Source organism: Dermochelys coriacea, chromosome 9, assembly GCF_009764565.3.
Source record: "Dermochelys coriacea isolate rDerCor1 chromosome 9, rDerCor1.pri.v4, whole genome shotgun sequence".
Taxonomy (NCBI): Eukaryota; Metazoa; Chordata; order Testudines; family Dermochelyidae; genus Dermochelys; species Dermochelys coriacea.
In genome coordinates this window covers 65,569,199-65,579,987 of record NC_050076.1, presented here as the reverse complement: position 1 = coordinate 65,579,987, position 10,789 = coordinate 65,569,199, and the positions used below count along the sequence as shown (strand labels likewise).

The window sequence follows — 10,789 nt, the reverse complement described above, 5'->3', positions numbered from 1 at the left end:
GGAATATGCTTGATTGGAAACTAACCCCAAAAAACATCGCATTGTCTGCATTTTGGACTTCTGGTTGTCTGCTTTCTGTGTACGTGACAAGAACCAGGGGAAAGGATGAAAGGAAACCCCTATGATAGTACAACTCAAAGTTTATCCACCATTAGTCACAGAAAAGGCATACTAGTGGGAAATAAATACTATTTTCAAGCTTCCATTAAAAACACTGGGAGGTTAAAAGCCAACAATTTAAAAAGTGCTTTGAGGAAGCACTTGATGGAGTCCCTTTGACTGTGCCCCTAATTATGTTTTCTAGTGTAACTGTTATGCTTAGCTACAATAATAAAAAAAAACAGCTGGATAAGAACTGACCTTTTTATGCAGTGTTCACTTACGCCGGATCTTCTGCAGTTAGTACTAATGCCTTTTCCAATAGCCTGTTAAAACGATTCAATAGAGGGTACTCTTCCCTCTGAGTCAGAACTGATGCAGGTTTCAGAGTAGCAGCCGTGTTAGACTATATCCGCAAAAAGAAAAGGAGGACTTGTGGCACCTTAGAGACTAACACATTTATTTGAGCATAAGCTTTCGTGAGCTGCAGCTCACTTCATCAGATGCATTCAGTGGAGAAAAAAAAAATGCATTCATTTTCCACTGAATGCATCCGATGAAGTGAGCTGCAGCTCACGAAAGCTTATGCTCAAATAAATTTGTTAGTCTCTAAGGTGCCCCTAGTCCTCCTTTTCTTAGAACTGACGCAGTGACCTATCAGAGTATTAGAGGGAGCTGTGTTGTTGGAAAGGTGGCGTCTTTCAGATGAGACATAAAAACAAGGTCCTGACCATTGGTGGCTATTAAAGAGCCCTTGGTAGCTTTCACAATGGTGTTAATTCCAGTGACCTGATTACATTCCAATTTGGGTATGTCATTACTATCACCCTCCCCTTTCACCTGCTTGGTTTCCTTCATTTCCTGACCCTAAAACCAGTGTGTAGTGTGGTGCTCTGTGTTGTAAACACTTACTGCTTTCCCTCCAGAGGTGGCTGCCTTTCGGTGTAGGCTTTGATGTTTGCAAACAGCACTGTATGTAAATAATAATAATACATATTTCACAATCCTAAAAACAGACACACAGTGCGAATTTGGATATTAAGATTAATATATTTAATCTTTCTTGTTTGTAAAACAAGACAAATTTGTATATATATATCTATATATATTTATATTTATTTATATATACTATATACAGACAATAAAAAAGTCTCCTCTCTGTTAGGCTGAGATTTATGGAGGAATGATATAGGCATGATGGGGAGCTCAAGGAAACTCTCCATTTCTTAGTAGATAATGGATGGGGACAGCTCCATTGGCGTTCAGGACTGTAACAGGCATCGCCTACCATGGACTGAACTCTGCTTTAGCTATTCCACAATATATTTTGCTACATGGTTCTTGTGAGCCGGCGGTGAGAGGTTGCTCTGTCAATTTAGCGAGATCTTCCCTTCTTTGCTGATGATAATGGCCAAAGGCTTGTTGAAGCTGTGGGCCAGGGAACGTTATTGCACTAGGTAAAAGACACATGTTAAAAGCACATTGTGCATTTCCATAACTCGTATGGAAAACAAGAGATTTCAAATGTGTGTCTCATATTAAAAAAAAAGAGATAAGAGGTGATCCATTGGATTGAGATCCCTAATCATCTCTACACTCTACAAATGTGTGTGCATCTCCCTTCCGACACCTGCCCTCACTAGCCAATCTAATTTCTCTTTCTGAGACTTGGATGCATATGCTCTAAAACACAGGGATCCCACCATGGCCTGTTCTCCTCATGTGTGCAGGAGGCGGAGTTGCAGGGTGGTTAGGATGGATGCAGAAACTTGGGGTTTCCCCTCGCCTCAGTTTTGGAGGAGAGGGAGGTGCACTGTCACACCAGTTAAGGCGCTCCGATTTGTTAGCAACAGACGCTAGGTTTGCGGGGTGTCAGGGATGACAGAAAGCAAGTAGGCATCATTTCACCACATGTCTGGAAGAAAAAAATCCAAAATGCTAAAAACAACTTCTCTTGGCAATCGATCCAGTGGCATAGTAAGAGAGAGTTCCCAGGATCTCTCCACCTCGAGCAGCAGGCAGGTGGGAATGACTGGCTCATGAGGTGGAACTTGTGTCTCCCTTCCAGAACAGGTCTTGAATTCCGACCACATGCTATAGGTGAAAGCCAGTTGGGTTTATTCTCTGCTTCTCACTCCCTAACGGACATTACCACACCGTCCCACAGGGCTGTGGAGAGAGGGCTAGGACTGAGCCTTCACAGCATCTGGAGAGGTGGGTGAAGAAGGTCTACGCATAGCTGCTAGCCCAGCCTGTGGCTTGTTATAACTATGGAAACAGGCTGGGTTCCTCAGGTGTTCTTTAACTCAGCTATATCCATCCAGCCGAGGAAGAAGGAAAAGACACCCTGCTTGGGTGCATTAAGTTGTAACCCTGGGATGCTACCTTGCACTAGTTAGTGCCTGTGACCGGAGCAAGTGCGTGCACATCTGGGCTGGCATTCTGAAATCTGCTAGGGCAACCCAACTCCCTGCATCAGGTCTATAGGATTCCCCCCACCTTGAGACTACTTCACTCCCTCTAACGTGGCCTTGGGGACTTACATATTTAAGATCCCTTCTGCTGCTGAGGGCAGCACTTGTAGTCTGAGGGTCTCTGGAGGTGTAAGAGCTGTTTTTGTGGCAAGACGCTGGCTTGGATCCAAGCAGACTCGGACCCAAGTGAAGTTGGAGGGTCTCAGCTCAGTTCCTACTTACAGACTGGCCCAGTGAACCATGATAAAGTAAAAAGTGTCAGAGTCTGCACAGGGGAGACCCAGAACCAAATTAGCAGGGGGCGTGAATTGCTATACCTCCCAGGTAAGGTCATTGACAAGACAGCATGGGAGAGCATGCAGAGTGGCCGCCTGGAGCCCACCTGCAGGCTGGCAGACAGCTAACTATAGACTTAAGTTTCCCCTTCAAACTCCACCAATGCAGCTATTCACTCCACAGAGAAGTAAAGAATGTCTTTGCTCCTGCAGCCCTGTTACAAACAGGCCTTCCCTGCGGGGGGACACTCACTACAAGAACCACTGACACTGCTTGGAATACACTGGTTCGTTCGGTTCTGTAGCCATCTTACTTATTGATCAGCGTCTTTAAGGAGCGCGTGAATGTGCTCATAACCGTCGCAACTGTGGCCGACTGGCGGGACTGCTGCTCCGCCGTCTGGTGGTGACTCAGTGTTCTGGCCGTCGACTCCTCCGCCGCCCTCAGCAAGAAGGTGTAATTCCGCACCACCTCCTCCACCTTGGTCAGCAGCTCTTGGCGCTGGGTCTCAGAACGCACGATGTACACTAGCTTAACGAACGTCTCAATGAGGCTGCTCAGCACCTGGAAGCTGCTTGTGATTGCTGAGAGCATGTGTGTCGGGCTCTTGTCCACAGCTGCCACCCTGCGGCAGGAGGCCCTGAATTCTTTGAACTTCAGGGCAAGCTCTTGCTTGTATTCGGCCAGCTGGGAGATGTAGGGTTTGCAATCCCAAACTTCAGGGCTCACCACGCACTGCCTTAGGATGGTCAGGAGCTCACTAGTGTCCATCTGCACTGCCAGAAACCCATCTGGCAATGCGTAGGCATGGCCTCGAAGGGCATGGACCTTAGCCAGGCTCCCCTCAAAGGTGGAGGTCCTTAAGTCTATCTCCTGGGTCTGGCTGTCCTCAGGGCTGCTGCAGGCAGTGGCATCCAGGACCTGAAGGGTCCTGCTCATTACCGGGACCATCTGATTGTCCAGCTTCATGCCTGGCAGGATCTGCATGGGGATGGAATAAGAGAGCTCATCCTTCTCACTCCCATCATCTGCCACGTCACACTTCCTATAGTAGAAGCAATACCGGATGGAGCAGCACTTCTTGTCCTCCATATCTTCCTCTGGCAGCTCGGCATGACTAGGGTACGTCTCCTCCTGGATGGAGAAAGCCTCCGAGCCCTTTTGGCTCTTCTTCTCTTGTGCTATTTGAACGTAAGATGGTTCACCTGTTCTTGGGGATTCCTGGATCTTGCTCTTAGGCATGGAGCTGTGGGCACCGGGGTCACCCTCACTCTGCAAGCCTTTCTGCCTGGCTGGATAGGTGTCCTGGTAGATGTCAGAGGAGAGAGATGTTCGGTCAGTCTGGTCTATTTCGCTGACACTGTAGCGGCGCATCAGCTTCTTGTAGTGTGGTGCCCCCATGCACTCTCCCCGGGAGGTGCACGTTGTCAAGCAAGACATGCTATTCTCTGGATCTGACCGATAGTCTCTGGACTCTAAGCTTGTGGATCGTATCCGCCTGCCCTTAGAAAGGCTACTCATGCTTGTAAGCCTACCTGCTTCTGCCTGCTTCTGGTTGTCAGGGGTCTTCTCCCTCCCTCGCCTCTCCAGCTCCGGTGCTGCTATCTGGTTGGGGTGCGGTCTCACCCCTCTGCAGATCCGCTTGCAGTCGCAGCTGCGCCTCTGCTCCCTGGACATCCCAGGGACTTTCTGCACAGGGCTGCTCTTCAGCTGACAGCTGCAGCGCCCAGGCACAGAAGGGTGCAGGTATTCTGGTGGCGGGAGGTCACCTTTGGTCTTTGGCTTGAGCAGCTCTTCCAGGAATTCCAGCTCGTACTGTTTCACCTTCTGTAGCTGGGCCTGCCGCTCGTCCGTCTCCTTCTTCAGCCGTGTCGGGAAGGTCGCAGAAAACAGCTTCCTCAACCTGAAGTGGGCTTTTGGGGCTTTGGGTTTAGCTGGAACATCAGAGTCCTGCTGGGTCGCCTCCAAAACCTTTTCCGCTTTCTTGGAAGGCACAGTGCTAATCTGCAAGCCCTCAGATCTGGACACCAGCTGGATCTGCCCTTTAGGATCCTCGCTGGTGCTCCTGGAAATGCCACCTGTGGACGGAGGCTGCAGACTGCTAACCTCTGCTTTTAAGCTTTCATGCTGCATTTTCCCCCCTTGGCTCGCAGGACCAATGTGTCTCTGGTAGGCGGGATTAGCAGCATCACCTTTTGCTTTCTGACCTGGCTCCCCACTTGCTGGCTTCCCTCCAGGGTCTCCGCTCACTTTCTGCGAGTAGCTCTTTGAAGGAAAAGTCTTGGGGTACAGTCTTTCGTCACCCACAGGGGAGGGATGGAAAGCGTTACCCCTACTGCCATGAGGTTCTTTCGGGCTCAGAGAGGCTTCACCTTGCGGCTGCGGTTGGCAGTCACACAAGGTCTCCAAAGCTGGCTGACTCCCTTTAAATTTTAAATGCTTGCTACTGGAACGCACACAGCTACTGCACCTGGCCTGCTTGTCTGTTTGAGGACTAGTCACCACAGCTGCCACTTGGGCAGGCGAGCCTTTGCTGCTCACCACTTGCTGCAGAGCAGCTGAAATGGTCACTCCACCCTTAGGATCCAGGGTTAGTTTAGGGCTCAGCTGGACCTCTTTGGGCATCTTCTCTCGCAGATCCTGCACCTGGTCCCTGCTCAAGGCAGCCGCAGCGTGCAGCGACACCTCAAAGGCTGCTTTCGAGTGGCTGGGGCCTTTGCATTCGGAGCCTGGCATTGTCACGCACCTGTTCTTCTGCTCATTCAGCTGTGGTGAGTGCACTGGCTGGACAGCCACGGTGTAACTCTGCTCTCCAGACTGCTTACTCCTGCTGCAAGCGAGGCTGGGGGGCTGGTTAGAGAAAGCTGGCTTCAGGGAAGGGCCTGGCTCCTGGCGCCCCAGAAGGTATGGCGAAGTGAGGACGGCTTGGGCAGCACAGCTCTGGATTCGAAAGGGAAGGTCCTTCCTGGCGAGCAGGTTTTCTTTGTTGATGTGCTGGGCCAGGAAGTAGGCGGCATTCTGGTGCTGCTTCATGACCGAGACCATCTCCGAGACATCAGTTCGCTCTGAGGAGTTGGTTTCATGGCCAGAGTCCAAGGAGGACTCGGGCGTGATGGCAGCCAGAACAATCAGACCTGAGAAAACACAAGAGGAACACGGGGACGTTATGCTCAGGTCTCACTGCTGCCTGGAGGAGACAGCAGTGCAGAGGGGCAGGAGAGTCCCAGAGACTGCAGTATTTGCTGGAGGAAAGAGAATTTCAGCAGAGGAACCTCAGCTCCCTCCTCCCACCACCTCCAGAAGAAGCACAGTTGGGGGCTTGGAGAGGTCTTGACTGGCTCACCAGCTCTGCGCAATGCCTCTGTGAGCGAATGGGAATTATGTCTAGGCAAGTCTAACTGAGACTGATTGCCAGCTTCACTCTGGCTTGCTCTCTTAATTCAACAAGAGCATTTAACCTGGAAAGAGGCCCGGGGAAGGGTTCCAGCACTAGGAACAGTAGAGCCATAGGGAGTCGTCTGGTGCAATGAGGGAAACCTGGCAGCAACAATGCTGCTGGAGCGTGGAGGGTGACCTGTGAGACTTGGGGGGAGGTCAGTGTTGCTGCTCATGCCCAGCAGGCCTTAGTGCATCACCTTTTACTCAGCCTGAAGGAATTCAGCTGACAACACATTTGCAACCTGGCCAAGGTGGCTTACAGCTGCAGAATCTACCAGGGCAGGATAACCCTGTGAACGCCCAGGGCCAAATCTCTGACTTCAGCGGGGTTACGCCAGCAGTGAGTTTGTCCCACAGCGTTGATCTGGTGGCTCATCACTATCATTACTAACCTGCACACATCAGTCACATAGAGAGGCATGCTTTGGCTCTGCTTCACCCGAAGGCAAAAGAGCTGCCTCAGAAGAGGCTGACTGAATGGTTTGAGCTTGGGGAAGGAGTGGGCCACTGATTTCCAAAGCAGCTGCACTCTCATGTCCCATGCATGAGGGGCACGGGTTAGAACAAAGCTTCCCAGAAACAGGCGCCTTTCCGAAGTGCCGGGGGGTGCTCGACACGGCTCTGCCCCTACTCCACCCCTTCCCCCAAGGCCCCGCCCTGTCTCTTCCCACTCAGTTCCTCCCCCTCCCCCGAGCGGGCCGTGTCCTCGCTCCTCCCCCCACCCTCCCAGGCTCCCGCCCCCCGCGATCAGCTGTTTTGCGGTGTGCTTGAGGCGGGGAGGGAGGGAGAGGCACTGATTTGTGGGGCCCACTGGCAGGTAGGTGGCGCTGGGGCTTGAGGGGGAGCTGACGGGGTGCTGCTTAGCATCAACCATTTTTTCCCCGTGAGAGCACCCACAATATTACTGTATACTGCCAGCTGGGATTTCCTTCCCTTCTTCATTATGAACAGTGAAGATGCTGTCGTGTACTGGAGCCTGATGGCGTCATCTCTACAGGATACCCTGTTCCTGACATCAGCCTTGGGTGCGAGGGAAGTGTGTGTGGGTGTCTCAGGGAACTGTTACGGGGTTATGGAGTCTTTCATTTCTAGGTGGCTGGTTCAAATCCACTGATGACTGAATGTCATCTGACAGCTATTTGCTGGCTTGTGCGAAATCAATGTGGTCCCAATCCAGTTCACAGTGGACAGGTGTCCCCATCGCAACTGACACTGACTGCTGCTCTGAGGGAGTGCATGTGCTCCAAAGACTGAACTCTCCTTCCAACCTGAGAGCGCGTCTGGGAAGGGGATCTCTGGACCCACGCTGGGCCTGCTTTGTGCACAGGCAGAGCTCTCAACCCAGTCCCTTTCTCAATTCCCTGGGGGAAGGGAGGGCAGCAGTGCTGCGTTAGCTGCCACACCATGTGGCCAGCAGCAGATCTCGCAGCTTCTTCCAGTGGAACATCACGCTGAGTTTCTTTGAGGGGCTGTCAAAGCATGTTGGAGTATTGGTTATTTGGGCAGCATCCACTGGCTGTGCTGTTGTTGGTGACAGAGGTCATAGATCAGAGAGTCACCGAGACCGCCACCAACCCTGCACTGTCTGGGGAAAATTCCCCAAGTTTGCTTGTAATCTTTCCAGCAGTGTGTTGAAGAACCTACAGCTCTTACCCCACTTCCCCCTCCACCAGGGCTGTCTCAGCAGCACCATGGAGGGTACAGCACAGAGAGAGGAGGGCCAGGATTGGGGGACCCCTCACAACTCAGGGCACACTCTGCATGTCAGAACTCTGCTCTGCAGGGCTTCCTTGTGGCCCAGCCCACATGGCTTTTGGGGTGCAGGCGGCTGGGGGATCCCAGCTGCAGGGAGGAAGCATGCCAGCCATGGGGACTGCTGTTGCTCTCCAGTTCAGACAGGAGGATTCCATCCTCCAGCACCCCAAAAGCTTCCCAGCACCTGCCCAGCTACTCCCCCTCTGCACTAGTTCCAGGATGGGGCTCTCGCTAAGGCCTGTGCTTCCAGAATCCCCTCAAATATGAATCAAAGCTTAGACAAAAGCAGGAGAGAGAGGCAAGGATGAGAGAAGAGAGAAGGGGGGGGGACTCACCCCCAGATGGTACATGGAAGCACAAAAGCACTGCCTACTCCACTACCTGCTGTCTGTTGTGGCTGGGGGTGCGGACAATCCTCCGAAGCAGCCAGGGCTTCCAGAGCCTGCAGGGTGGACACCAGGGCATCGTCCAGCTCCTGGGCGTGGTCTCGGACTGTTCGCGTTTGCACGCTGTCTATCAGCGTCACGGGGATCTCGTCGTATAGGATGCCACAGAGGTGCCGGCCCTGCTCCTGGCTCTGCGCGGCCGCCCTGCGCTTGGGGTCGTCCTCATCAGAGCTATTATCTCGAAAGCCTGGAGGCGGGGCAGCAATAGCAGGGAGGAGGGCAGTGGTCTCGTCCTCTTCCTCGTCGCTCCCCGGAGGCGGGAGGGACATCAAGTCCACTATGTTGTCGTGGGAGCTGCCAGGCTTGCCGCCTTTCTGAGAGGCTAGCCGGCTCTTGAGTTTGGCTTTGCAGGAGTTACAGTAGAAGTGCATGGCATCGTTCCTCATGTGGTTGTCCATGGTGTTGGCCCTTGCCCTACTTGCCTGGCGGTCCCGGTCAAGGCCATCCGGATTGTACTCATTGGCAACACCGTCATAGCCTTGGCCGGAGCTTTTGGAAGTGGGGTCGGATTTGGTCCTGGGCCTGGTTTCCTCAAAGAAGATCAGGTTTTCATTGATGTCTGTCCTGTTTTCCCGCTGCTTCCTCTGCTCCCGCATGTGCAGGTAACAAAAGCTGACGAGCTCCGAGTCCGACCCCTTGGGAACTCGAGGGATGGATTCCTTGGGGCTGGAGGCAGCGCCACCCAAGAACCCGCTCTCTTTCTTTCCTGAGGGCCCCACTGCAGCCAGCCGGTGGATGTTGTGCGCGTTGATGTATTCTAAACCAAAATAACAATCATCATGTTAGAGCAGTGCCCCACGAAAAGGAAGGGACAGTCAGGAAATCCATCATGCACCGTAGGGAGCCACCAACACTCACCTGCCTCCTGCTAGTCTACCTATTGCATTAAAATCCTTGGGACATCACCGTGGGCATGGAACATGCAGCAGCACAAAGGGCACAATCTATATGGACACAGCTACTTGTTCTCCTTCAACACACCCACTTCCCAGCCCCGCTAAGCCAAGCCTAGCCCTGCGTCGCAATATGCCAAGAGCTTTTCCCAGCTCGGCTGATAGGCTCTCCAGCAACACACCTGGTGCATTCCCCAGCCCAGCTACCGCAGTCTCCTGCCAGCTCTGTGGCACATTCATCAGTATTCAGTCGGGTAAGAGAATTTATATACAAGTCCAGTACATGCATAAAAGTATCATTTCTGTGCCAGGTAACAGCAACAGAAACAGGTGGGCAGTGACCCAGCAGAAAGGGCCCTTTGACAAATTGCTCAGTGATGGGTGCCGTGCTCATATGCTCTGTGGCTCACCTCAGGCAATGGCACAGCAAGAACACCAGGTGCCTTAAGCAGAGTGGCAGATGTCTTCTACTTGAATGAACCAGCTGGGACATTCAGCAGAACTGGAGTTTCCCACCTAGATGCAGCAGCTAAAATTGCCAGCTTCATTCTAATGGTTTGTAGGTTTTAGGGCCAGAAAGGCCATTGTGATCATCTAGACCAGGCCAGAGAACCCCACCCAGCAGTTCCTACATCCAGCCCAACGGTGTGTGGTGGAACTAGTTATCTGTTGGGAAGACATCTACTTTTAATGTAAAGACTCCAAGTGATGGGGAATCTGCCACTCGGGATTCTACTCCACTGGTTAATTACCCTCACGGCTAAAGATTTGTGCCTTACATTCACCTTGAATTTGTCTAGCTCTGGCTTCCAGCCATTGGATCTTGCTGATCACAGAAATGTAAGGCTGGAAAGATCTCGAGTGGTCATCTGATCCAGCCCCAGTGCTGAGGCAGGACCAAGGATACCAAGACCATCTAGACCAACTACAGCCCTCTAGCATCAGTAGTAAACATTATGTATGGAGTGTCCTCCACTCACTGGAGATTTCATTGTGCAAGGTGAGACATAAAGTCCAGACCTCGTAGGCAATTTCTGACTGCATTCGCAGCTGACCTGCACAGCTCTGCTGAGAACTAGTGGCAGGGACACAAGCTCCTTGTTACAAAGTATAAGCAAAATCAAATAAATCCTAACTGAATTCATTAGCTCAGCAACCTGGGCAATTTGTCTCCCAATCTGCACATTTGTATTAAACTGTTCATCACCTGCAGTATAAAAACCCCAACAAGAAAATATATATATATTTAAATGGAGACATCAGTGGCTAGGGGCTAAATTTGTATAGCTAAACAGCAACTCCTCCATCATGAACCCCTCTTTTCTTAGGAACTGCACGTCTCTGGGGGCTCGGATGGGCAATGGAACTTTCACTTCCAGGTCACCAGTTCAAAGCCAGCTCCCTTGTC

At 51.9% G+C, this 10,789-nt stretch overlaps 1 protein-coding gene across 2 annotated transcripts in view; it reads right to left on the bottom strand.

Moving 5' to 3' along the window:
• Positions 1–1,142: 1,142 nt before the first annotated feature.
• FRMPD3 (FERM and PDZ domain containing 3) overlaps positions 1,143–10,789 on the bottom strand; it is a 156,947-nt gene continuing 147,300 nt past the window's right edge. For both annotated transcript variants that reach the window (XM_038417479.2, XM_038417477.2), the window contains 2 exons: positions 8,424–9,245; positions 1,143–5,983 (listed from right to left, as the gene is read on the bottom strand). In XM_038417479.2, coding sequence (XP_038273407.1) covers positions 3,159–5,983; positions 8,424–9,245 — 3,647 coding nt within the window. In that variant the 3' untranslated portion in view covers positions 1,143–3,158. The remainder of the gene's footprint in view (positions 5,984–8,423; positions 9,246–10,789) is intronic.